We start from the raw sequence: 25475 nt of genomic DNA on the forward strand, positions 1-25475 counted from the left end.
AAACCATAAAAAGAACAGGCCAAAATCCCCACCAGACTCCTGGCTCCAGGGCTCCTTCTCTCTGGAGAGTCTGTCTCCATTGCTTTTGCAAAAATCTTGCTGCTCACTTGCTGTCTCTGTGTCCTACTCTTCGCTGAGCAGAGACAATGAACCCAGCGTCCCAGAACGTAGCAAGACATTCTGGCCGACGTTGCCTCCCTCCCTGTGGTGTTAGATCTGGTGTTTGTGCTCAGTTCTGCCCTCAGTGTTTGCTGAGAGAAGGGTCCCATTTGGAGGCAAAATGAATTCTCATTCATCAGCCAGTGTTCATCAGAGCTCTTGCACTACTCCAAGCCCTGCACTTGGTGCAGAGGAGAATGTATCATTTTGCTATTGCTATGTAACAAACCACCTCAAAACTTAGTTATTTGAATAGCAAATGTGTCTTATTCACTTCTAGTTCTGTGGATTGATAGTTTGGGCTGGACTCAGCTGGCTGGTGGTCCTGCTAATCTTGCCTGGAGTCATTCTTGAGGCTGTAGTGGTTAGGCAGATCTCCTGGGGTTAGAAAGCCTGAGATGGCCTCATTCTCTTCTTGCCATTTGTGTCAGCTGAGGCCTCAGGGAGGAAACCTGACTTTTTTACTTGGTGACCTGGGAGCAGGAAAAAAGGATAAGCCCCCTGTATGAGTACTTACCAAGCCTCTGTTTATATCACATTTGTCCCAGTAGCCAGGCCATGTCACAGCCAAGCCCAGCTTTAAAATTGGAGAAGTAGGCCCTACATCTTGTTGGGAGGACTGCAAAGTCACATTGCAGAAGGTGTAGCAGAGAGATGGAGGGGAAGCTTCAGCCACCTTCATAAACAACCTGTCATAAACAAGAAAGCAAAGGGACAGCTGCCAACACTGTGCCTATGTGAGGGACAGCGGTGGTGCAGGATGAGCAATGTTAGGTCCAAGGGAACCAGGAGGAGCCAGGGCCTTTTCTGGGCATTCCATGGCATGGGATCAGATCCTATGTTGGGCCTTGGCTTCAAAGCATCCTGGAATACAAGCGCTGGTGGGCCTGGCCTGCTGGGAAGGGACCTTGCCCAGTTCCAGCCCTGCTGCTGACCAGCCGAGAGGTAGGGAGCTGGAGAAGGCTTCCCTTGCCTTCATGTACTTGCCCCTCCATCCCCATGATGCTTGCTGAGTGCCAGCTCTGCCTGTCTGGGGATTCCCCAGAGTCAGGACATACTCTGTGCCCTGTGCTTGCGGCCTACTCACATGGGAGCTGGCTGGGCAAATGATGGAAGGACTGTGGACTGGCAAGGCTGTGGGCACAGGCTGGCCTTCAGGTATTTGGAGCTGCTCCTTTACCTGGCAGTGTGGACGCGCACCTGTGGGGAGCCACCCAGGGGAGACAGGTCTCACTCCCTGCTGCTGCTCTGGGTTAGGGTTAGAGGTAGGATGTGCTCACCCAGGCGTGGTCTTTTCTTGGAAGGTGACCTGCCCCAGTGCAGTGACTCGTTTGTTGCTTTCCTGCAGGATTCCACGTGGGTGGAGGAGAAGCAGCTGCTCATCAGAACAAACCAAGACTTGCTGGAAAAGGTATGTGGCCTGCTTCAGGGTCACAGGCTGAGGCCAGCCTGTGTGAGCCCATTCCATGCTCTGGGTACATTCCAGGGACCAGGGCACTTCTCATGAGAAGAGGCCTCTGCTCTGTCCTCTGCTTTGGGCCTACAGAGCTGACAGAGGAGCCACTCCCAGGTCCCCTGCAGAAGTAGGGAGGGCTGGCCCCAGCTCCCAAATTGGACACCCTGGCTACCTCTGCCATTGCTCTGGGATTCCAGAGGCCCTGTCATTGAGCAAGCCCTCAGACCACCTGAGCCCAGGTCAGCTGACCCTACCGGGAGCTGAGCCTCTGACCTGCCCTCTCTAACCATAGGCCTTGCTGGAGCTCTCCAAGGAGTCTGCATGGGGAGCAGACCAGATGCTTTGGTATTAAGACTGTAGCCTCTCCCTACTTAATTTATTTAGGTACAACGGATTGAACCCAGGGGCACTTAACCAACCCATATTTGCAGCCATTTATTTTTATTTTGACATAGGGTCTCACTAAGTTGCTTAGAACCTTACTAAGTTTCTGAGAGTGGCCTTGAACTTGGAATCCTCCTACCTCAGCCTCCCCAGTTGTGGGGATTGTAGGCATGTACCACTGGGCATGACTCCCCATCCATTTTAAAAAGTAAATTACGAGTTGTGCCACCATTTCCCTAATATGGGTTTAGAAGAGTTTCATCCCCATGAAGACTCCCTGCTCAGTTGCAGTCACTCCCAGTCCCACCCCTCATGCCCCTGCACCCACTAGTCTGCTCCATAGGTTTCCTCTCCTGGATGCTACAGGTGAGTGCCATCAGGCCCTTGGCGGGCTTTGCCCTAAACATCTGAGTACAGGACAGGGTGAGCTGGCCTTTTCCCATGGGAGGCCAGGTCAGCTGCACCCTGCTGCCCACTGCTGTGTGGTGTTTGCTAGCTCACTGCCTCATTTTCCGGAGGCATTTGGGCAGGACTGTCAGTGTCATGGGAGGCAGTCCTGTATGTCAGGGGAGTTCAGCATTCTTGATTGTGCTTACTAAGTTCTGGGTGCTGCACAAAACACCCACACAGGTTCCACATGTGCCCCAGAAGAGAGCCCTTGTGTGGACCTCCTTCTTACCAGGAAGAGGGAGGACACGGGGATCAGGGGTGCTACTCTGAGGACTTCCCCAAAGCCCTCACCATGTGTGTTGTCACAGTGGCCCCTCACTGCTGCCAGGCGATGGGCTCTGACGTACCTTCTTGGGCAGAAACAGGCCCAGGACACTTCTGTTGTAACTCGTCTGTGTCTCTAGCTGTCTTGCTTCCCAGACTGCTGTGCTCTGGGGGTGACCACTGCCACACAGGCTTCTTAGGAAGGCTTGGCAGAGAGTCAGACAGACAGCCGTGCTCTGCTGCAGCCTGCAGGGCCGTCCAGGTGGGCTGACCCTGGGGGCTTGGGCTGGAAAGACCCTGGGCAGCCTTTGGGAGCAGAAGCCCTGGAGTGGCACTCTTGCTTCCTGCCCCTTGACCTCAGGGCAGGGTCTCCGGGGCTCTTTGCCTCAGCTTCCCCATCATTCATTTGTTCAGCAAATATGTCAGCAGTTTCTGGTCTGCACCTTTCTGGATGCTTGCTGCAAAGTCTGCCCCGTGGCTGGTTCCCTGTCCTCCTCAGGCCACCATTGAGGTGGCCCACGATCAGGGGACCTGGTTTGAGGAGGCAGCTGCTGCTGCCCGTTAATGCACAGGTGTCTTTGCTCTAGATTTACAGGCTGGAAATGGAGGAGAACCAGCTGAAGAGCGAAATGCAAGATGCGAAGGATCAGAACGAGCTGTTAGAGTTCAGAGTGCTAGAGCTCGAAGTAAGAGACTCTCTCTGTTGTAAGCTCTCAAACGGAGCAGACATTCTCTTTGAACCCAAACTGAAATTCATGTAAAGCTCCCTGCCGTTCCCAAGCATGTGTGAAGGGACATGTTAGCGTTTCTCTTCTTCCTTCCTTCTTTCTTTCTTCTTTTTTTTCTTTTCAATCTGTATGTTCAGAATAATTTCACTGCCTTAACGTGTTCTGGAGAGGGTGCTCGCCGAAGTCTGTGGACCTGTACAGAGCTAATATATTTATTGCCTACGGCTTGTTTTGCACTTAATAAAATAATTTGTTTTTGCAATATTTTGCCTTTTTTATTTGTGTTTCATTGCCATAACTACTTCTTTCCTGCATGCATAGTCACTGGGTCTGCACTGTGCAAACCTGGACAGAAGCACTGTTGCAATTAATAACACACCTTTGTAAATGATCTTGCATGCAGCACATCTCACCTTTTGAAATAGCAGAGTCTGACCCAGCCAGCTGTTGACTCTCTAATGTGTTTAAAGTCAGTTTGGGCCCATTTTCTATTTGCAAGTTAAATACAAGGTAAGTAGAGGCAGGGTAGGAGGATGTGTCTGCAGAGACGGTTAAGAAAAGGAGTTACTTGCTCAATTTTTTTCAGTAAATACAGACCCAGGCACCACAGCAATTTGGACTAAAGAAATTATTATTCATAACTCCAAATATGACTCAAAGTGGCTGGAGGGAGATTGAATGCTGCTCACAGGTAGAAATTGTGTTCCTCCAGGAACTCCCCAGTGCACCAAGTGGGACTCAGTAAAAGAATCTTGATGGTTTAATTGCTTCCAAGAAAACTCTTGCCTTGGTGTGTTACTGTATTGCCTTGCTCTCACGGTACTTCATAACTCCCTTTTGTTTCTGTTTAAAAGTCATCGGCATCTTAAACATCACTTAAGTTTGTGACAGTTTCTCTGAGCTCTCGTAGTGATACGGCTCTGCTTCCCCCAGCTGACCCTTGCATGTATGAAACCTCAGTGGAAGTGAGTGCCTCACGGTGTCTGTGGCTTTTCTGATTTTGTTTTCTCCTCCTGCTTGAGTTGAATTCTGTTCGCCTTAGAACTGACCAGCTGGACCTTGTCATGATGGCAAGGCCTGGGCCAAGAGTCCCTCAGCACCAAGTGCTACTGCTACTCACTCTCCCTAGACCTGAGAGTTTTATTCAAGTGTCAGAAATCAGAAGTCATGTGAGGTCGCCATTGGTGCCTCTGCCATTGTTAGTAAACTGCACATGTCCTTGTCAGGAGCCTTCCTTAAAAGAACTCCATATGCTTGGTTTACTAGGATTTCCATCTCCCTCAGAATTCAGAGCCATTGGGAACCACTTTTCTGACTTGTACTCTTATCCATTATGATCTTCTTGGATCACTTTCCTATGGAGACTCCATTTAAATAAGTATTGCTGGTAGAATGGTGTCCAAAGAAGTGAACCATGGTGAATTTTGTTCTTGGCTCCTAGGACCGTTCCAGACCTAGGCTAGCTGGGTGGGGCTTCCTGGAAATTCACTGAATTAATAGCCCCTTCGTCTTCCCTTCAGCCTCTCAGCAGCGCGCTCAGACATGCTGCTGACTTTGTGCTTGGTTATTTAGATAGTGCCTGACTCACAAGTTTGCATGGGGTCAGTCGGCACAGTGAGGTGCCTGGCACAGAGGGACACACCACAGCTGGTAGCTTTTGTTCTTCATTGAAATTTAGTTCAAGTTGAATTTTTAAAGGAGACCATTGGTTCTGTAGTTAGATTCTGCTAAAATGCCCCAAAGCAGTTATTATTACCATTCTATAATTTGAATCAAACAAAAGCAGTTTACTTAAGGTGTGATTTGAAAGGGTCTTCTCAGCCTGTGCAGGAGGTCTACAGTCAACTCTGTGAAGGAAACACATTTGAGACCAGGGTCCTGTCGTACCGATATATTTTGTCCCCATAAGTACACCCAGGCTTGTCCTGACCTTTCTGAAACTTGTCACTTGGTGTATGACTAATAAGCCCCTCTTCTGGGAAAATACTTCCTTCATAATTGAGATTTGACAGTAAATCTAAGGCTGGGCAGAACTAAGATCATTGGTTGTGTTAGTGTGGGTCAAAAAGAATTGTGAGCAGAGCCAACAGATTATACTAGAAAGAAAGTGAAGTCAGGGCTGGGCCTGACTCTGTCATTCACTAGAAAAGGACCTGGGACTCGGCCTCCCCGAGCTTCCATCTCTGTCTGCAAAAAAAGAACGTTGGTGTCTGGCTCTCAAGGTTGCATGGGGACCCGTCAGCACACTGAGGGGCCTGGCACAGAATGACACACACCACACCTAGTGGCTTTTGTTGCCCAATGAAATTTGGTGCAGTTGCTTTAATCAAATTTTGTAACTCTGTGACTTCCTGGGTTTCAGTCTTGCAACCAGAAGACTCATGAGACCCTGCTAACCATTTCTTCCTAGCTGAGTGGTAAGAGGTAAGCCAATGTGCAGAGACAGTCTCCCGCCATGGAAGGCGAAGATGTCCCACTCACGGAGGAGGACTGTGCGGTCTGCGTGTGCGCTGTAGTCACACCTTTGCCGACCGGAGCGCGTTGGTTTTTGCTGATAACATGGGAAAATGGCAAGTGGTAAATAATCCAATTGAGTTCTGTCTTTAAACCGAATCTTTTCCCCAGGAGAGAGAGCGGAGGTCGCCAGCCTTTAACCTCCAAATCACCACCTTCCCCGAGAACAACAGCAGCGCCCTCCAGCTGTTCTGTCACCAGGAAGGAGTTAAGGTAGCGTGCGTGGGGGGGCCTCCAGCGAGCTGAGGCCACAGGCTCGCTGAGTGCCAGACTGGTGAAGGGGGATTGTATTCTGGGGCCAAGAGCAGAATTTATTGTAATGAGATAGCCCTTGGCCTCCACCCTGTGTTGAAAGGCAGTGAGATCACTTTAGAAGGGTCACCAGCTGTTACCCTGTTTTCCTCCATGTCTGGGATATGGGCTTACTGCAACCCCACTGCCCGGCTCTAGCCTGGAACCTCTCTGAGCCTCAGTCTCTGGGCAATGAATTCCAGATGGCAGTGCTCCTACATCGAACTAGAGTGACCATGAAGTTAGATAAAGAACAGACATAAAGTGCTTGGCACAGTGCCTGACACTAGGAAGTACCTTGCAGGTGGCCACCGTGGTGGTTATAATGGCCAGCATTTGCCACATACCTGAAGCCCTGCTAGGGCCTGCAGGCCGTGGCCTTCCGACCCACACATTCCACAGGCCTTTCTAGAAAGTGGTGTTTATTCTGGTGTAAAACTCAGCCAGTAAGTCGCAGCTGCACCTTCTCTCCTCTCTCCCTGAAGGAAAAGCTAGAGGCAGGACTCGCCCTCTGTAGGCACCAGGAGAGGACGGGCGTGGTCCGTCCACACGCAGGGTGTAGCTCTGGGAATTGGTGTGGATGGTCTCTGCTGCTCACACAAAAATGAACGTTGGAAATCTTTTCCAGGATGTGAATGTTTCTGAACTTATGAAGAAACTAGATATCCTTGGCGATAACGGGGTAACTATGAGCAATCCGTTTCTGGTTTGTGTTCTTGTTTTGATCTGGGCGTATTCTGTGTGGCTTTTGTTTTGTTTTAATTTCTCTCTAGTTTTAGAGATCTAATAAGTACAATGTAAGGCTTTTGTATGGCTATGTTCCTGTGTGGGTGGTTGGGTCTGAATCTGTCAGAAGTGGGATTCCAAAGTGAGGTTGCCCTTACAGCCTGTGAGTAACGAGAGAGAAAAAGCCTAAGGACCAGTACCCAGAGAGAAGGTGGGCTCACCACAGGTGGCTGAAGTCAGAAAGTGACACTTTGCCTTCCTAAAGATTGGCTTGAATGGGGCACTGATTCTTGAAGTCTTAAATCTCAAAGGCAGTCCCAAGGCAGGTGGCTCCTGTCCCTCTGGGTGGGGACTGTTCACTGTGAAGTCCAGAGGGACAGGAGCTCTCTGCCTTGAATCGCTGACCCCGTTAGTGAGTGGGGTTGACCCCTGGGGTACGGCTCAGAGTGGAGCCTGGTGCTGACTGTCTGCCCGTGGATTGGGATCCAGTGTAAAATGCCCTTGCCCATTTTTCTGTTTTAGAATTTGAGAAATGAAGAACAGGTTGCAATAATCCAGGCTGGAACTGTGCTTGCCCTGTGTGAAAAGGTAGACCCAGCGGCATTTCTGTGCTCACACCTTGTCCCAGCACCCAGCACCATACAAGAAACTGTACATTGGTGTCTCGCTTGTTTGGGAGCATGTGTGTCGGTCAGTCTGCTCTGCATGTGCACATGCATGCCTCTTCACGTTCTGATGGAAAGCCATACACCACACGCCCATGGTAGAAAAGGCCAGACTGCAGGAGGGACCCACACCCCATCAAGGAAGCAGTGGGTGATGCGTATGCTGCCTCTGGCTTTCTCCCACTCCCGTTTTCTTAGCTAGTTGAAATCTTACTTAGCATCCAGCTCTTCATCCTGCTTTACAAGACATTCTAAATGGCTCACAAACATGCATCTCGACAGCTCTACCTCCTTCTGTCCTATGGTTACACTGTAGAGAACATCCTCTGCCGTCAGCTGCTGGGCTGTCCACTCTACCTGTTTGCCATCATGCCCTCAGTGGTGGACACCATTACACACAGATTTCTGTGCATTTGAGAACTGACCACAGGACAGACTCTAGAAGTGGAATCCTGAGGCAATCAAAGGGCTCTGGCAATGTCCAGGTGGCTTCCAGAGAGGGGCACCAGTGACCCTCCTGTCGATTTCATGCTCAGCGTGGCGTTTTACCACAGAAAAGAACTCTCAATTTCATGGCTAGAAACGTTATGATGTCATCATGTCCTTCTCATTTATCTGGGTGCTAGTGGTAGTGGACGTTTTGATGTGTATTGCCTATTTTGTTCTTCTTTCTTGCGAGTTGTGATTACATTTTGTTTGAGGATTTATTTTCCTCTGGGTTTGTTTGTTCGCTCGTTTGTTTATTCATTCATACATTCATTCATTCATTCAACAAATAAGTCTTTGTTGTAATTGTTTCTCTTACTGACTTGCCTATGTGCTTTACATATTAAAGATATTAACTTTTTGACCTTTTATTTTAAAAAACGCATTCCTGACTTGTCTGCCTTCTACACTGGTTTAGAATGTTTTCAGTGCACACTGCTCAAGGTAGTCCTTCCTGTCTGTGGATTTTATTCCTTCCAAAGCACATGAGTGAAGCTTTAAAATGCTGCTTTCGAGTAGCATTTTTGGTGAGGCCTTACTGCTCTTAATCCAGATTCTTTCCAGAATCTCTGGAAGGGCATTTAAAATATGGTTTTCTTCCCCAGGTGTTTTTCCATCACCCACACCCCTTCCCCCCAACAAACAAGTAAAGGGCACTAAAGGTTGGTGGCAGACTTAGGCAATGCCTTGCCCCTGGTCACACGGTCGGGAAGGGCGATGCAGGCATGGAACCTGGCTTTTTCTGGCTCCCATCTCTCCATCTGGCTGAGCTTGCTCCCTCCAGGGAACAGGACTGAGGATGGCTTGGGGCCAGCTGGTGGGCTGACGGGAGGCGGGTTCCTGGGCTGAGTTGGGCACATTCAGTGCACTCTTGTCAGCAAGACTGAATGTGTCCAGCCTCATGTAGCAGGGCTCCATAGAGTAAAGTGCTAGTGAGTCACTGGGCTCAGTTCCTTCAACGCTCATTGCAAGATTTACTGAGAAGGTTCTTCCGGGCATGAGGGCTTCGATGGCCCGCATGGAGTGGAGGTGCCCTCTGCTAGATGCTGCCTCTGTGAGGCCTTCCTGGCTTGGATCTTGTCCCCCCACTTCTCAGCTGCAATCTCCTGGAGATGCAGCATGAGAGTCCTGGTGCCCTGCCAGTTCGTGTCAGGATCCAGGACACCCTACTTAAGCAGAGTCCAGTGTGGCTAAGCCCTAGCACTGGGCTTAGTTTCTAGAGGCACTTGAGCAATGCCTGTGGACTGGTGGACTGGGGTGGCTGGTTCGCAGTGGGGCTAGGGTGGTGGGCGTTGATGGGCTGCTGTTCCTAACTCTTGGTTGCCGGTAGGCCAAGGCTGCCTGCAGAGGTTCAGGGCCTTTCTGGGGCACTAAGTCACTCACCTAAGCCTTTCTGAAAGGCCCCTCTCATACCCTGAGGGATCAGGCACCCTAGGCCTTGACCTTAGATCTCTGTGTCCTTCTCTCTCAGCTTTTGTCCCACATTAGCATCTCCTGTTGACAGCTGAGGATATGGGCACTCTGACTTCTGGCTTTGACCCTTGCCATCCCTTCCCAATCCCAGCTTAAAATATGATTTTCTTCCCCAGGTGTCTTTCCATCACCCACACTCCTTCCCCCCAACAAACAAATAAAAGGCACTAAAGGTTGGTGGCAGACTTAGGCAATGCCATCCCTTCCCAACTCCCAGCTTGTACCCTCCTTGCCTCCTCCCACTTCTTGCTAGCTGCTGCCCTGAACACCAGAACCTTTCCAAGCTTGACAGGCTCGTGCCTCGTTTGGTGCCCTAAATGCCAGAGTGATGCCAGCTTCCCTGGCCTGCCAGCTCCTCACAGACCCGACCAGGTGTGGCAAAATAGGGGCCTGTGGCTGATGTTTATGGGATCCCAACTCTGGTGCTGCCCAGAGCTGCCCAGCTCCCATTTGGGACAGTCTTTAGAGTGCAAACTCCGCTGTTTTCTCAGTTCAGGATCCTGGAGACATCAACCAGGCCATTTTTCTGTGAATAAAGGTCAAATTGGTTTGGGAATTACTGTGTATTACTACTTGGAGGAACGTTCAAGAAGATAAACAGGCCCTGGGCAGGGTGGGAGCTGGGTCAGCAGGTCCCCTGAGAAGGCCAGCAGGACAGCTGGGTGACCAGCAATCCAATTTGCTTGGGACTGAGGTGCGTCCTGGTCCTGGGAACTTCAGTGTTAAAACAGGGACAGCTGGGGGCAAACAGGGACAAATTGGTCACCCTAGAGCTGACATTGCAGAGAAGGTCATAGAGAATGTGGGTCTCTGCAACACCACTGTCAGACAAGACTTGGTCACAAGTGCCAGGCAAGCCCCTTCCTACCACATACACCTCGTTTAAAAAAGGTGTTCTTCGCAGTGCTGGGACCCAAACAACGATAGTCCACTTCAGTTTTCTCTTGAAGGCACATAAGTGCAGTGCAGCCTCAACTGGTCAGGAGCCGCATAGGATGGCATCCTACCTGAGTGTGTGCCCCACTCCTAGCAGCCAGCACTGGGCACAGACTTTAAGGTGCAGGCCAGCGAGCTCCCCAGTCCTAGCCCCATGGCTTACTCACTTTGGCACATGGCACGTGCCCCGCAGAGAGGCTCAGGCATAAGACATTTGTAGGCATGTGGGTCATCCCCAGGTCTGCCTCTTCGCCTTCAATTTCAAAACTGATCAAGAAATAGACAAAGGACTCAGAAAGTTAGAAGAAATGAAAAATCTATGTCCCCTCTGCTAACATAAAGGTTAGAGAGTGATGTGTGGGCCTACAGCCACAGTCCAGCTGTCTAATCACTGAATCTGTCAAAGTCGTGGGACCCTCTCTGGAGAGAGGGGAGGAGATCAGCCCACCAGCTGCAATGGGTCCTGGCCTTGCACCTGAGGAGCCCCAGGAGCTGGCTTTGGACCTGTGACTGCTGGAAGAGGACACCCAGCTCCTTGCAGCACTCAAGTGGCAGGTTTGCCTCCCCTCCCCTGTGAGATCTCTCTGCTGGGGGTTGAGCAGAGCCATGAGCCTGGAGGGTCTCTGAGGTGTCAGCAAGGCTCAGTAAAGATCTGGCGGTACTCTGGTGTATTCCTGATCTCCACGGGCCAGGAATTCAAGGCCAGCTTTCTCTGCCCTCCTGGTACTGGCCCGGTGACTAAAAAGGACCTGTAAAGATTTTCCTTTATAAGCAACATAGGCACCTAATATACATCTATATTTAACAATAACCATTACCTGACAGCGGGCTCTACAGAGTACTCTGAGAGCAGCTTGTGGTAATGATGCAAACAGGAAATGCTCCCCATTTTAGTTTTGGTTGTTTCTGATTGCTTGCATTATAATATTAAATAAGCCCACCTATTCCCATGAAGTTGCTGCTCTTGGCAGGGCTTAAGGACTGCTTGGTTGGCCCCTGCTGCGGCTGCTGGCTCCAGGGCCTGCTCAGGGACAAGCACTGGCATTGTTAGGAGAGATCCTTACTGTGCCTGTCCCATCTCCTTCCCTTGTGCAGCCTGCCCACACCCTCCTCCACTCGGTAGATGTTCATTAGGCACCTGCTGCATGCCAGGCCCTATGCTGGGCAGGGAAATGCAACAGGAGTTAGATGGGGGACCTAGTGGGCAGGGAAGCTGACCACAGCATCTTCCAGGTGAGCTCAAATAAAGAGCACAAGACTTGTGACTCAGGAAACAGGTTGGGCTTCCTGGAGGGGTGAGACCAACCTGGGCCAGAAGGCTGGGTAGATGTTAGCTTGGCAAGAGCCCCCTGCTGAGGCTGGGCCTGGGAGAGGCGGGTGTTACGGGCAGTGGGAGCTACCTGAAAGGCTCTGAGGTGAGAAAGACCTTGACTTGGCCCAAGAGCTAAATGTAGTTTGGGGTGACTAGGGGAGTTTTGAGTGGAGATAGGAGCCTGTGTGAGCCTTGTGGGGACACACCCTGCAGGGCCCTGTAAGGGTTGTCAGGAGTGAGGGGATGTCTGGGAGGACGCTGAGCAGGTGCAGGGAGGTTCCAACAGTTATGTGTGCTTTGGAGAGAAATGCTGGCCAGAGCTCAGGAAGGGCTTAGTGTGTGAGGGTGGTGGGACATGAGCCTGCAGCCAGGAGGGGGCTGGGCTGTGGGTGGTCCTGCGTGAGGAGTGCAGCAGATGGGTCTTCTTACACAGAAGAGAAGTGCCCAGGGGCCTCCCCTCCAGGGACCTGCTGAGGCCTAGCTGTGAGCCAAGATGAGGGGAGCCGTACATGGGGCACAGGCATGGATCAGAGCTGGATGGAGACTCTTCCGAGTGAGCAGAGTGTAGAGGAGGGCAGAGTTGGGGGAAAGCCAAGGGCAGGGCTCTTGCCCAGCACAGCAAAAGTTTAGGAGCCAGAGGTCTGAGGAGGTGCAGCCAGAGAAATTTCCCAAGGAAGCTAAGGGGACCCTCGGAATCAGAAAAGGCATAGTCACCAGGCCTCTGCAGGCTCAAAGGCACTCCTTTACGCCTGCCACCAACCTTAGGTACCCCTCTGTGGCTGGGACACCCCACAGTTTTCCCAACAAGTCAATCACCTGGTGTCAGTGACTTCTCGCTCCTAGGTGGGCTTCCCATAAAGACATACCATGCCTATATCTGTATGCAAGCTCACTCTCAGCCTAGATCCCAGAGGGAAGCTAGAGAGGTCTCCCACCCCTTACCTGCCATTCAGGTGCCCACCCCACATTCCCAGGAAAGTCAGAGGCTCACCCTGGAACTCACCCGCTCTCATGCCCTTGCACACCCGCTGTGTGTATGCCCCCTCTCTGCCCAGCCCACATGCCACAGTGCTTGGTGCTGGGGAGGAGGGCAGTGGCCTAGGACTTCTGTAGATAGGTTTGAAATCCTGGTTCCCCACCTGTGTGACCTTGGACAAGGTATTAACTCAGCCTCCATGCTTGACTTACAACACAGGGTAATGCTGCCTACCTTGGGGCAGTCAGGTTAGGAGAGGTGACATTCTGCTTCTGTGACACCAGCTGCATGAAGCTCACTTGCTCATCTGCAGATCTCCTGAGTACACACTTGCAGCCTTCCTCACGCCTGTCCACCCACGCCAAGTCCACACTGCCACACCATATGCAGGTCATCTGCACACCTACCTCCACCTTACACATGGGCCCGGCCATGTGTACAAAAAAGATGTCCTTTCCACACAACTGGTGTGCGTGGGTATCCCTGACCAGATCCATCCTCAGGCAAACACCTTTCCATGACGCAGAAACAGACCACGAAACCTCAGATATCCAAGGGGTTCCTGTTCTCATTGGGCTGTGCCCCTCCTGTCCCTGCTATTTTCTAGTGGCTGAAGCAGATAGAGGGAACCGAGGCAGCTCTGACCCAGAAGATGCTGGACCTGGAGAAGGAGAAGGTAAAAGACCCAACCAGCTGGGGGAGGATCCGCTGAGCTTCTCTTGGGGAGGACTTGGCGCGCGTTTCCATGATCATGTGGCCCCTGCCCTATGGCAGTCCTGTCATTATTGTCCACCCACTTCCCCTTTCATTCACAATTGCTCACTTAAAACATTTTTGGTGCTTCTGCTACATCCTGGGCTCACAGGCCCACAGGGTCCTAGGTTCCTAGCTCATAGGAGTGCAGCCTGGGGGCTTTAGAGGCAGCTCTGACACCAGGCATTTGGCCCAGTGGCAGTGGAGACAGGCAGCTTGAATCTGTTGGCCTTGAGAGCTTGGGAACCTGGACTTGGTCTTATGGTTCCACTCTGCAGCTGGCTGAGCTGAGTGATGAGGGACACCAGGTACAGAGCCAGCTTTGCACAGTGCTTGGTACCTGGGGTAGCTGACACATGGCGGGGACAGGATGGTCTTCACAGGAGCAATGGTGGATGGTGGAGTGATTTTACCTGACCCAGGGAGGTCAGAGAAGGCTTCCCAGGAGACATGGGCCTTGAATTCTCCAAGAACCATTTGATTATCCAAGTAGAGATGGCAGGTGAAGGAGGGTGGTGGCTGGACTCACTCTGGAAGCAGCTTGTGGCAGGGAAGAGCCCTGGGCAGGTTCCAGGAGGCCTGGAGTTGGAGTGCAATTCCTGCCACCAGTGAACTGTGGCAACTAGGACAAGGCACTGGCCCTCTGGCCCTGTTTCCTCGTCTATAAAATGAAATGGCTGCAGATGATGATGACCTCCAGCCAGGAGCTCTCCATTCTGGACAGATCACACCTGGGGGGAATCAAGGAACCCAGAGGGTGGGGGAGAAGGTGTGGCAGGGAGAGTCGCCAAGAGGTGGGGACGCAGCCCAGGAGGGAAGGGGGACTGCTGGGCCACGGCCAGAGGAGCCTGGAAAGACTCCTGAAATCTGGGCTTGGGCACTTGGTGGGAGGTGGTGTCCCGCCACCATAGCTAGATGCCCAAGAAGAGGGGAGGCCAGTTCCATGACCGCTGCTGTCCAGAAAGGGCAGCAGACAGCTCTACCCAGCCGCATGTCATGGACTCTTGCTCTGACCTCCCCCTGACAGGCGCCTCCCTCTTTTCAGGACCTGTTCAGCAGGCAGAAGGGCTACCTGGAGGAGGAGCTGGACTACAGGAAGCAAGCCCTCGACCAGGCTTACCTGGTAGGACCAGAAGTGGGTTTGACACTTTGGCTTTTTGGACTCCACATTAGAGGCTGCTTTCTCCTGGGGGGTTGGTGCTGTTTCCTCATTTAGGGCCCTTACTGGGGCTGTGGGGAGGGGAGAGATCACACCATCTTCACATTGTGACTAGAAAGACCTGCAGGTGGCTGATTTTCCAAATCCAACACAATTTCAAAAATTATCAGTTACCTTGATGGCTTCTTGAGATAAGCTTATTAAATTCTAGTAATCATTTGATATGAACAAAAAGAAACTGATTTTTTTAAGCTTTCTTTCTTTCTTTATCTTTATTATTTTGTTTGCTTATTTTATGTGGTGCTGAGGACCGAACCCAGTACTTTACATGTGCAAGGCGAGCGCTCTGCCACTGAGCTACAATCTCAGCCCCAAGAAAAAACTGGTTTTTTTATGTGTTTGTTTATACTTAAATATTTATTTATGCTTAAAATCCAAAAGCAAGTTTTCCTGTAAATAGGAAAAATAAAATATCCCAAAGGAAGCAGGGGAAGAGCAATGAGTTGAGGTCAGATGAGAGCAGAACAAAAGTAGCCAGTTGTAAAGTCCTGTATGACATTGGGTTTGGGTCAAAAAATTGGTTCTGGGCTTCCTGGTGATAAAGGTCCAGTTTGTATGTCCTCACAGCCAAAGCCACATATATGCTCCTGGCACCGAGAGAATCCTCCTGTGGGGATGGGGATAATGAGAGGACATCCAGGATGTCCCCAGAGTGGAGAGGAGTGGCAGTCTGATGCTACTCCCTTCAGGGAGCACTGCATTGTGCTTAGAAGGCTTGTAGTTAAAATCATTTTACAGAGTGGGCTTGCCCCTGAGAATGCAAACAGCACACTGAAAAACACTGTCCAGCCTGGGTCCGGTGAATGGCTCCGGCAGCCTGGGCTTAGTGTAGGTAAACGGGAGACTCTGGAAGCAAACCCAGTATGCCTCCCTGTGACCCTGGGCCCTTCCTGTGGAGACTGAGGAGGGACTCCCAGGCCCCAGCAGGAGCTGCGCAGCGACGGGATGGATTCAGCCTCTCAGCTCCTATTTCTGAGCCAGCAAGGGAGGGAATGACAGCAGTGAGCAAAGGGAGACCTTCCTTCCCAGCTGCAGGCTGCCTCGGCCTCCCTCTTTAACTGCTTTGGTCTTCCATGACTGCATCCAGTCTTGGTCCTTTGGTGAACACCCTGGGAGGACCTATCGTTTCTGTCCTGCTGCATTGCCCCACCCTGACACCTCCAACAGCTATGAGGACACTGCCCAGGAGATGCTTTGGAAAATCCAAAGGACCTCTTCGGCCTCCATGTGCAGAAGGACAGACCCAGACTCCAAGAGGAGGAGAAGCGAGCAGTTTGCAAGCTCACGGTTCACAGAACGTGATTTTCAAGGAGCTTCTTGCAGAATGCAGAACTGATGTTTCCCAAAACATGCTTCAGGAACCTCGGACTCCACACTTCTTTGTCTAAGTGCCCCTTGCAGGAAGGCTCTGGGACCCTGGAGTGCAGTTTTGCAGAGAACTCCCCTCTGCATGCTGATCCTGCTGTCCTGTAGTCACTAAAGCCACACCTGAAATATATCCTGAAGCCTGAATCTGGCAGGGTGCCCCCGAGGGTTTTTCATCTCATGCCTGGACCCAATCTGATGTGGCCTAGATGAGCTCTAATGGTCAGGGAGGTGGCAGCTCTGTGCATTTGGGCTGGAGTGAGGATAGCAGGTGGCAGACGCATGCCTGGCTCCTGTGGCCTAGCCTTCAGCTTTGTGAGGGTGGAGTGAGGTGGGCCTCTGGACTCAACAGGGCTGCTTCCTGGAGGCTGGCCGCATGGGGTCTCTTAGGGAGGGCTCAGCCAGCAACACAGGCAAGCTCCCCCGCCGTGGAGCCCACTGGGATCTCTGGCTGTGCCATTGGATGGACTCATCCTTCTAATCTCCAAGGGCAAGGATAAGGCCTGTGGCTGGAATCAGTCACTGCCCGAAGGGTCTGAGATCTCACCAGGAAATTGGCCTGCTGCAGCTGGGGAAGGGGATTTGTAGAGCCATAGCTGGTAGTCAAGCTGTTTGGGCCCCAGGTTGACCTTACCATGGTGGTCTCCATGGTGACAGATGGTGCATCTGTACCACCTGAGGTGTCTTTGTAAGAGAAGCAGCTATCCCTTGGTGGAGTGGGGTGGGGCTTTAGGGAGACCCAAAGGAGGAATTTTTCTCTCCATCCCCAAATGTCCTGGCAAGGCAGCTGTGTTTCTAGGTGACCAGCTGTGGAGCTGATAGAGTAAGGTCCCCTAAAGGCTAGAACCTGGCCTTTGTCAGGGTCCTCAGCTGGCCACTGGTGTCCATTCACTTTGCTAGCAAAGGGAACCTTGCTCTTCTGAGGTAGGGACAAGGACATCTTCACTGGCTGCTCTGGGTTAGAGTTGTGTTCCTAACACAGTTGAAAACCAGATACCTGCACTGGAGACACCTTGTCCCATGACACCTGTTAGAAGGGGAGGTTTATCCCCAAGGTGAGGAGAGTCAATTGGAAGCCAAAGATGAAATAAAGCCAGCTGAAGCAAACCTCCCTCTGAATCCCACACTTGAGGGGTTATTCTTTGCCCTTGTCCCCTAGTGCACTGAGGTGGGGCAGCTTGATTGACAGAGTGATTCAGTGGTGCATGCTGGGTGAGGATCCACTGCCAGGCTGAGGCCTTGCTGCCCCGGGCCCTGCATGCCCCTTCCCTGCTGAGGCCCCCACTCTGTGTCCATCAGCAGCAGCCCCTGGCCATGACTGTCCACCCCTTAGTGACCTCTGTGATTTGGGCTGTGCAGAAAATCCAGGACCTGGAGGCCACACTGTACAATGCCCTGCAGCAGGAGCCGGGCCGGATAGCCAGCGAGGCGCTGAGCGCTGGCCAGCGTGAGGACCTGCAGGCCGCTGTGGAGAAGGTGCGCCGGCAGATCCTGAGGCAGAGCCGCGAGTTCGACAGCCAGATCCTGCGGGAGCGCATGGAGCTGCTGCAGCAGGCACAGCAGGTAGGGCCGTGGCCGTCGCACCCCGCCCACCGCCCTGCACACCCAGCACTCTAGCCTGGCCGACCCTCAGGGGCGTCTGGTATCCCAGGTACGATGCTGGACAGCCAGCATGAGGCAGTCCCCCTGGCATGAGGCCTGTGTGCTCATGGCCACCCCCATCCCTTGTGACCAGGAAGAGGACAGCTAATTTGAAAGGTGGACCTGGGAGCTGAAGACCTCGGTATATTCTGAGGTTTTGCTGTGCTCTGTGGGTTTAGTGTGCTGCTGGCACGGAGCGGGCAGGTCTCAGGGCTCCTGGGTGACAATGCTGGAAGAGCAGCCGCGGGCACCTGAGCCTATCTGGTGGGTCCTTTACCTCGTGGTGCCCCTGAGGGTGGGCCCTAGAATGCCCATTTCCTAGATGAGAAACAGGCTAAGGGGACTCTCATGTGACTGAAGGTCACATACTAGTCAGGGATTCTACCAATAGGAAAGATCTAGATTACCCATGGGGACAGATGCCACAGAGGAGAGGAGAGGGAGGACGAGAGAAAGAGCATGTGGGCGAGAGAGCTAGAGCTAGAGCGAGAGAGAGAGATGGAGGATTAATTTATTTTAAGGAACTGGCTCCGGCCATCATTGTAGAGGTTGGCAAGTCAAAGTCTGCAGGGCAGGCCAGAAAGCTGGACATCAGGGAAAGGGAATCCTGGCAGCAGAGGCCTCTGTCCTTGAGCCAAGCTCCCCAGCTGCACTAGTGGTTCTCAGCAGCTCGCCTCTGGGTATACTGTTCCCTGGCAGCTGCTGATGCTTGGCCAGGCCCTCCAGGGCAGCACACAGGTGACTGGTGTTGCTGGGATGCTCACCAGCCACCACCATTCCAGTGTCACCACGTGTAGCAGCAGCAGGACCCAGAACCCCAGCCATCCTCAAAGATGCGCAGACTTGGTGTGCACCTGTGTGCTGGGCACTTCCCTTTCAGGATTCCCTGGATTTGGGCACCCAGGTAGGGTTCCTGGGAAGAGGGGATTTTCCTTATGGCAACCAGGGACACAAGGTGCTGGTGGAAGTATATTGTGCACCTTCCACATGCCAGGGCCCATTCTGGCAGGTGAGTATGGAGTGTGACAGTCTCTGCCTTCCTGGAGAGGGCACTGAGATTCCAGCCACGGGAACAAGCAGCCCACGGATAGACATGAAGGGTGCTGGACAGCCGCAAAGGCGGAGATGCAGGGAGGGGGTGAGCTGGCCTGTTGCCCGCAGAGGGAGCAGCATGCCCAAAGGCCCTGAGGTGGGGCAGGTTTACTGTGCTCTGTGAGTGCTTTGTGGGTTTTGACAGCTAGAATTTTCAAAGTAGCATAATCTCTCTTGCATGTGTGTATAGGAGCTTTAGGAGAAACCACTAACCTGACATGACAGTTGTTATAAGCTTCAATAAAACCCAGAGGTGTGAGCTGCCGTGTGCAATGCCCAGCCCTTGGTTGGCCCTCGGCTAGTCAGGTCTCACCCTAGTTTAACAGATGGAAATACAGAGGCCCTCTGGCCGAAACGGCGGGAAGCAGTGGCCTTCCCCTCCCAGCCAGCACAGGTCCATTGCCCCTGTCTCCACCCCTCAGGTTTATCAGTCATTCCTTACAAGTGTCCATTCTGCTCCGATTTGATAGTTTCAAAAATCTGGTCTTTTCAAAAAATAATACTGCAAAACCCTTTTATTTTGTTCGAAGGGAAAAGGAGACAAGAATTTCAGACCTGAAATACAGTGATTTTCAGTTTTTCCTCCAGGACACAAAAAATGGTGGCTTAGAAGTACATGTGGAAGCTGGGACGTGGCATAGGGCATGGGTGCCAGGGGCAGAGAGGCTTGGGTCTCCTGTCCCCTTGCAGCATGGCCTGAGATAGCCGCTGGGGTTGCCCGTCATCCTGAGCTGCCCGCACTTGTCTTGCTCCTGTCCCTGCTCACTGCCCGCTCTCTTCACTGTGTCCCCACTAGAACACCAGCTCCCTCAGAGTCTATATGGATCCCTGCTACAACCCAGTGCATGGCACAAGGCTGGGTGCAAACACAACGTTGTAGATGCCACACACAATTCAGTACTACTCCCCAGGTTGTGACGCCACAGGCAGCACCACAGCACAGGTGCCCAGCACCCCATAGCAGGGGCTGGGCCGACACTGGCCATTTAGGCATGGACCCTGGCTCTGGCTGTCTGCTTTGGACAGGATGGGCCCATTTCATCTGGCCATGGACTACACACCTGTCCCATGGAATATAGTCCAAATTGGGTCACTTGTCTGCCTGTCCCCAGCCCCCTGCTGACACGTGTATTTCCAAGCCCTGTGAACTAGGGAAAGAGGAAGGGAAAGGAACCCCCGATAGCTGACGTGCCTTCCCCAACAGGATTACTGTGCTTTGTGCATGTTCTGCCTGAGCAGGGGTAGAGGTGAAGCCGCAGTGTGGCTCGCTGTGCCCCGCCCCTCTGGGGTCTCCTAGCACCTGTTGTCCTGCAGAGATGTCTGCTGGGACATTACCCAATCGCAGCACCCTCCCCGTGTCTCTGCCCTAGAGGCCTCCATGACACCAGGACCTCTCATCCCCACCCTCCCCAAAGACCCTCAAAAGTCTGGGCCGCTTAGCCTGGCGCTTGGAGCCCCTCCACCTCGCCTGGGGCTCCCCTGCTTGCCATCTTGCCGTTTGGCTTTGACTTTTCCAATGCCTGTATGCCGAGCACTGTTCCAGGTGCTGGGCTCAGTGGGGACAGAGTCTGCCCCACTGCAGTCCTATCCCAGGGCCTGGGGGAGGGCCTGCCACATGGTTAAAGGTTCATGAAAGGTTGTGGGTGGAGCCCACCCACACTGTGGGCTGCTGACACTTTGCATGGGCCTCATCTCACCCTAGGGTCAGGGGTCACTGCAGACACAACAGAAAAGGGGCCCAGGCTTGGGGCAGTTGGCGCACTCACTCAAGTCCCTCAGCCTATAAGTTGGGGCCCAGAACCCAAGCCAGGCTGAGCTGAGCTCCCTGCTTGCTCTCAGATGTTCTTCTGACCCTGCAACACTATGTGAGACTTGTCAGGGGACTGTTGTCACCAGACTGAGGTCATACACCGTACCTTGTGTGGGAGAATCCGAGGTGCCATTCTTAATCATGCATGGAGTACTTCCCAGCACCAGGCTCTGCTGTGATTCATGGACACAGCAGCTCCATTGCCCTCAGTGTACAGATGACCGACTCATCTTCAGAGGGGTCGAGGTCTTCCTCCCAGCTCCTGCATCAGGAGAGTGTTCTTTGTCTCCTTCAGGCCAGGCTCTCTGCTTGGCTGTCCCGATTTTCCTGAAATCAAAATGGCATCATTACCCTGTCTACAGCCTTGTGGCTCCCCAGGACACTCCCAGCTCAATGGGCACCTCATCGGGACAGCCCATCCCTCCCGGCCTCCTCACATCCCTCACCTAGGACCCCAACCTCCTGGTACAAGCTGTCCCCTCTGCCTGAGCTTCCTGTCACCTCCTGTACAACTGGCAGTGGACCTTCAGAGCCCTGCCAGACTTGATGCCTCCTCTGGGGTCTCAGCCCTCAGCTCCGTCCTTCACCCACCTGCAGGTCTCTCCAGTGTGACCTGAGTGTGGCCTTTTTGGGCACTCATGTAAGAGAGCACCCCCCCACTTCCACCCTCAGTGCTCCTTGAGTCTCAATGACGTCATTGCTCATCTGCTGAACAGTCTCTGTATTCATGTGCTGCTGCTGGCTGAACCCTGTCTCTAAGCTCTTCAAAGTGGGGACTTTGTCTCCCTGGCACATATTGAGCTATAGTTGCAGAGGAATGCCTATAGTTGTGGTTCTCAAAGTAGGTCCCTGTACTAGCAGTGTTCACATCCCCTGGGATTCACTGCAAATGCACCCCTGAGGGGGGCAGTGACCTGCACCAGCAGACCTCCTGCTGACGCTGACGTGGGTGGGGAACTGGGGCTCTCCAGAATGCACAGAGGGCTTCTCTGGGTCTCTGGAGGCCGCATGTCTTGTTGACCTAAGTGGCTTCCCTTATCCCTCACAGCCCTCTCTCAGTGAATGAGGTCTCTGTCTACATCCAGGGCTGATAAGGGCTGTAGCCAGCTGGGCCACTGGCGGGGGTGGCCCACTTGAGATGGTGAAACTCTCTTGATCACACCATAAACTGGAGAAGGTTGTATCTGCCAGACCTGAGGGTCGAGGGGTGATTGAAAAGCCACCTGGGAGGGTGAGTGGCCCACAGGGGCTCAGGAGGTGCAGAGTAACCCCTGTTTGGGCTGCAGGGACAGAGGGCTTCCTGCAACTCAGTGCTGAAGTGAGAAAGTCTCAGCAGACCTGGTACCTAGTGCCAAGTAGGGTTCTGAGGGGTGGCAGATGCCCAGAGATGCCCTCTCCACCCTTCTCCTTCCCCAGACTCCAGCTGAACAAATGTTGGACAGATCTGTGATTTGGAGTTACAGCCAATCCATGATCTTTATGAGCCTGCCCCAGGCCCCTGTCTGACTTGGTCCTGTTTTGACTTTTGTATTTTTTTAATTTAAAAGGTCTGTCTTGGGGGTGCTATTTCCACCAACAGCTGGAATCCATCTGTAGTGACTGGAGTCAGCAGCATTCCTTTGGGAGCACTGGCTGGAGAGGAGCAGGGTGGTCACAGATGGCACGGGTGCTCACAGAGCTGCCCGCTGCATATTTCACCCTTTGCTGCCTCCACACCAGGCCACCATGAGACGTGAAGGGTAAGGTTTTGAATTGGGACAACCTACTTTTCATAATGCATCCTGATCTCTGTTTCAGAGAATACGGGACTTGGAGGACAAACTTGAGCTTCAGAAGCGGCACCTGAAGGAGCTGGAGGAAAAGGTAGGTGTCCGGGGCTCATGTGTCCTGTGACTCTGCCCCTGAGATGCTTCTGGGAAACTTTAGCTTTCCCTGTGGTTTCATAATGTCCAAAGAATGGGTGTAGCCTCCAGCTTTCCCCTCTCCAGTCCTCCCAAAGCAGCACTTCCAGAGAAATCTGTGCCTCCCTCAAGGGCCCTCTGACAAAGAGGCAAAGTGCTGCCCAAACCTCTGCAGCATGTGTGTGTGTGTGTGTGTGTGAGTGTGTGGTGTCATCCACAGAATCCCTCTGCCGCCTCACGGGGAAGCATGTGGGAGCACTAGCTAACTAACCTCTTTTGTCTGAAATAAACTGGGTTAGACTGTGACAGGGCTGTCCTGTCCCCACCACAGTCATGGGCCGTCATCCCTGGATTCACTCATGTTAAACACTTTCCATAGACCAAAAGTCAGGCATGTGTTTCTCCCTCCAGGAGGAAGGAGACTGGTCTCTTGCTGACCAGTGGTGTTTCCCACTCAGCCCCACTGGTCCCTGTGTACTTAGGGCTGTCTTATGGGTGAGGAAACCCAGGTTGAAGTGAATTGGGAAGCTGGTCCTTGGTTCCAGGTGGGAAGGGGCAGCTGGGGTCTTCCCAGATGTTGTGACCACTCCACTTGCACCCAACTCACTCCATTGATCCTGGTGGACACATGGGACTTGTGGGGGACCACACAGGCAAAGCTGCTCGTGGGGGCATTTGTCACTTCCCATGTACCCACCTGATGGCCACGGATCACTTGAGGACAGGGGCCAAGTTCTATTCATTCTTTATCCAAGACAGGGAGTAGGGCATCCCCTGGTGCTTGTGGGATGAGTAAAGGAATGGCCACACATGAGCGCAGAGGAAGGCCTCAGAGGCATAGCTAATGTGGTAGAGGTGCAGGGACAGGATGCAGGGCTCCTGCCTGTGCCTGGCCAAGGGCGGGGGAGTCTGAGGCTGGTAGGCCTGAGGAGGCCATTCCCTCTTAAAGGCAATGGGAAGAAGGCCCACGGAGGAAGAGGGAGAAGGGCATTTCTGGGCCTACGCCTGTCTTGTGAGAGAACATTAACCCCCAGGAACAACCAGGGCCATCTTTGGGCATCACTGGAAGCAGGATGTCCAGAAGGGGGCAGCAGCCCTGCCTAGTACTGTGGGCAGGAAAGACAGGACCGCCTGAGGTCAGAGCCCTGCTGCCTAGAGCACAGGGCCTGGCTGGCTGCGCAGCCAGTGGAGTCCTCAAGGGGGCGGCAGGGAGGCAGGGATCGGTGCTGGAGCCCTTCTGGGAAGGCGTCCACTGTGGATTCCTAGAGCCCCCATGGCAGGCGCCCACCCCTGTCCAGCCTCCTGAGAGGATCTCAGGATAATTCCCTTGGAGATTTCCTGGGGTGAGCTGGCTTTGTAGGCCACTGCATCTGGGTTCTGTCCTGGTTTGGCCCAGATAGGCCCTGAAGTCAGGGGAATGTGTTCTTTGCTCCCGGCCCGGAGTCCCATCTGCTGCTGGGAAGGCTGCCCTGTCTCCCATGATGGTGGCAAAGATGACATTAGACAGAGGATGTAAACGCTCTTAGCACAAGGCCCAGCCAGACAGGGGCCCCAGCAACCCTCCCGCCCGCCTGCCCATCTCCTTGGGACTGGAGGACTTTGGTCAAATAATTTCAGAGCCATAGAGGACAGAGAAGAGGCTTAAAACACAGCCCCCGTTGCTTGGAGATTGACAGGTCATCGGCTGCACTCTTCCTGGGGAGAACACTGGGGAGACACTGGCATCCCCTGCCTGGCTCCTTTCCATTCTTTCCTCAGGCAGGTGCATTGGTCTGTCCCCTTTAGTCCCAGAGGAACTTTCAGAGGCTGTGTATCAAGCAGGAGGCATCAGCCAGGGAAGGACATCTGGTCAGGCCGAGGACCAGGAGCATTCCAGGGTGTCTGCAGGTCACCCGCATTTCCTCATGGCCACCACCTGGCTGTCATGATGGGGGAAGCTCCAGCTACCCTCGTCAGTGGCCAGAGACGCTCTGTCACAGCCCCTGGGTGGCCCTTCCTGTCCCTGCTTCAGTTTCCATGTGGGCAAGAAGGCTGGGTAATCTGATGGCCCCTGCAGCTTTCACCTCCAGGGATTCTAAAGAAGCTGGTGGCTGTTTATCTGGATTTTTACTTTTTTCAATAAATAACATGGTGGAGCTAATACCTTGATTTTTAGGGGGAAAAATAACTATTTCAAAAGCCCCAGGTGATGGTCAGGTGGGTTTCTTGAAATAATTAATGATTCCATTGGAGCAAAGCAAGTCATGAAGAGTTGAAGACACTTTTTTCAATATGGCCTGTATGATTTTTTGTTCCTGTGTGGCTAGGTTTTTCCTGCTGTTTATTTTTCTTTTTAAAGTCAACTGATCAAAAGACACAAAGAATTTTAACACAGTGAATCTCTTGGAAGGAAAAAAAGCCCTAGTAGGGACGGTGGGTCATCTGCAGGTTGCGCTGGGTGACCGGGGTGGTGTCACTTTATCCCTGCTCAACATGGCCTGGTTTGCTTGTGGGAATCACCCATCATGACCTCCAGAGGGTTGCACTGTCCTGCCCACCCAGTTTCTGCACCCAAAAGTCCCAGATCGGGGTGTAGCCCTCCCCTGGCGCCCTGGGTTGGCAGAGTGCTGGGGAAGTTGGCAGGGGTAGCCCTCTGGGCGTGCTGGAAGCCAGGCGTCCCAGGTGACATCCGCTCCTGAACCTGCTCGTCTCCAGCTCCGGTCTCTAAACCCAACCTGATGTCATAGATCTTGTAAGATGCTGTCATTGAAATCCATATCACATATCTTACATCTTTTTTCTTTTCTTTTCTTTTCCTCATTTTCTTTTGGTCTTATGTTATAGTTTTTGTTCCTTTTTTTGTTTTTCTCACTAGCATTCATTCTGTGGCCTTGA

General features: G+C 52.7%; 1 protein-coding gene across 6 annotated transcripts in view; it reads left to right on the plus strand.

Annotated features, from left to right (window-relative positions):
- The window catches only part of Jakmip1 (janus kinase and microtubule interacting protein 1), a 67598-nt gene extending 42123 nt beyond the window's left edge, over positions 1-25475 (plus strand). For 2 of the 6 annotated variants that reach the window (XM_076863815.2, XM_076863816.2), the window contains exons 11-20: positions 1508-1570; positions 3301-3399; positions 6067-6168; positions 6875-6928; positions 7495-7560; positions 13428-13496; positions 14619-14696; positions 17517-17720; positions 22498-22563; positions 25425-25475. In XM_076863815.2, the coding sequence (XP_076719930.1) occupies positions 1508-1570; positions 3301-3399; positions 6067-6168; positions 6875-6928; positions 7495-7560; positions 13428-13496; positions 14619-14696; positions 17517-17720; positions 22498-22563; positions 25425-25475 (852 nt within the window). Of the gene's footprint in view, positions 1-1507; positions 1571-3300; positions 3475-6066; positions 6169-6874; positions 6929-7494; positions 7561-13427; positions 13497-14618; positions 14709-17516; positions 17721-22497; positions 22564-25424 lie in introns of those variants that run through there. The other 4 variants (XM_076863818.2, XM_076863819.2, XM_076863814.2 and 1 more) reach the window with 3 other exon arrangements.

This window comes from Callospermophilus lateralis, chromosome 8 (genome assembly GCF_048772815.1).
Source record: "Callospermophilus lateralis isolate mCalLat2 chromosome 8, mCalLat2.hap1, whole genome shotgun sequence".
In the NCBI taxonomy this organism is placed as follows: domain Eukaryota; kingdom Metazoa; phylum Chordata; class Mammalia; order Rodentia; family Sciuridae; genus Callospermophilus; species Callospermophilus lateralis.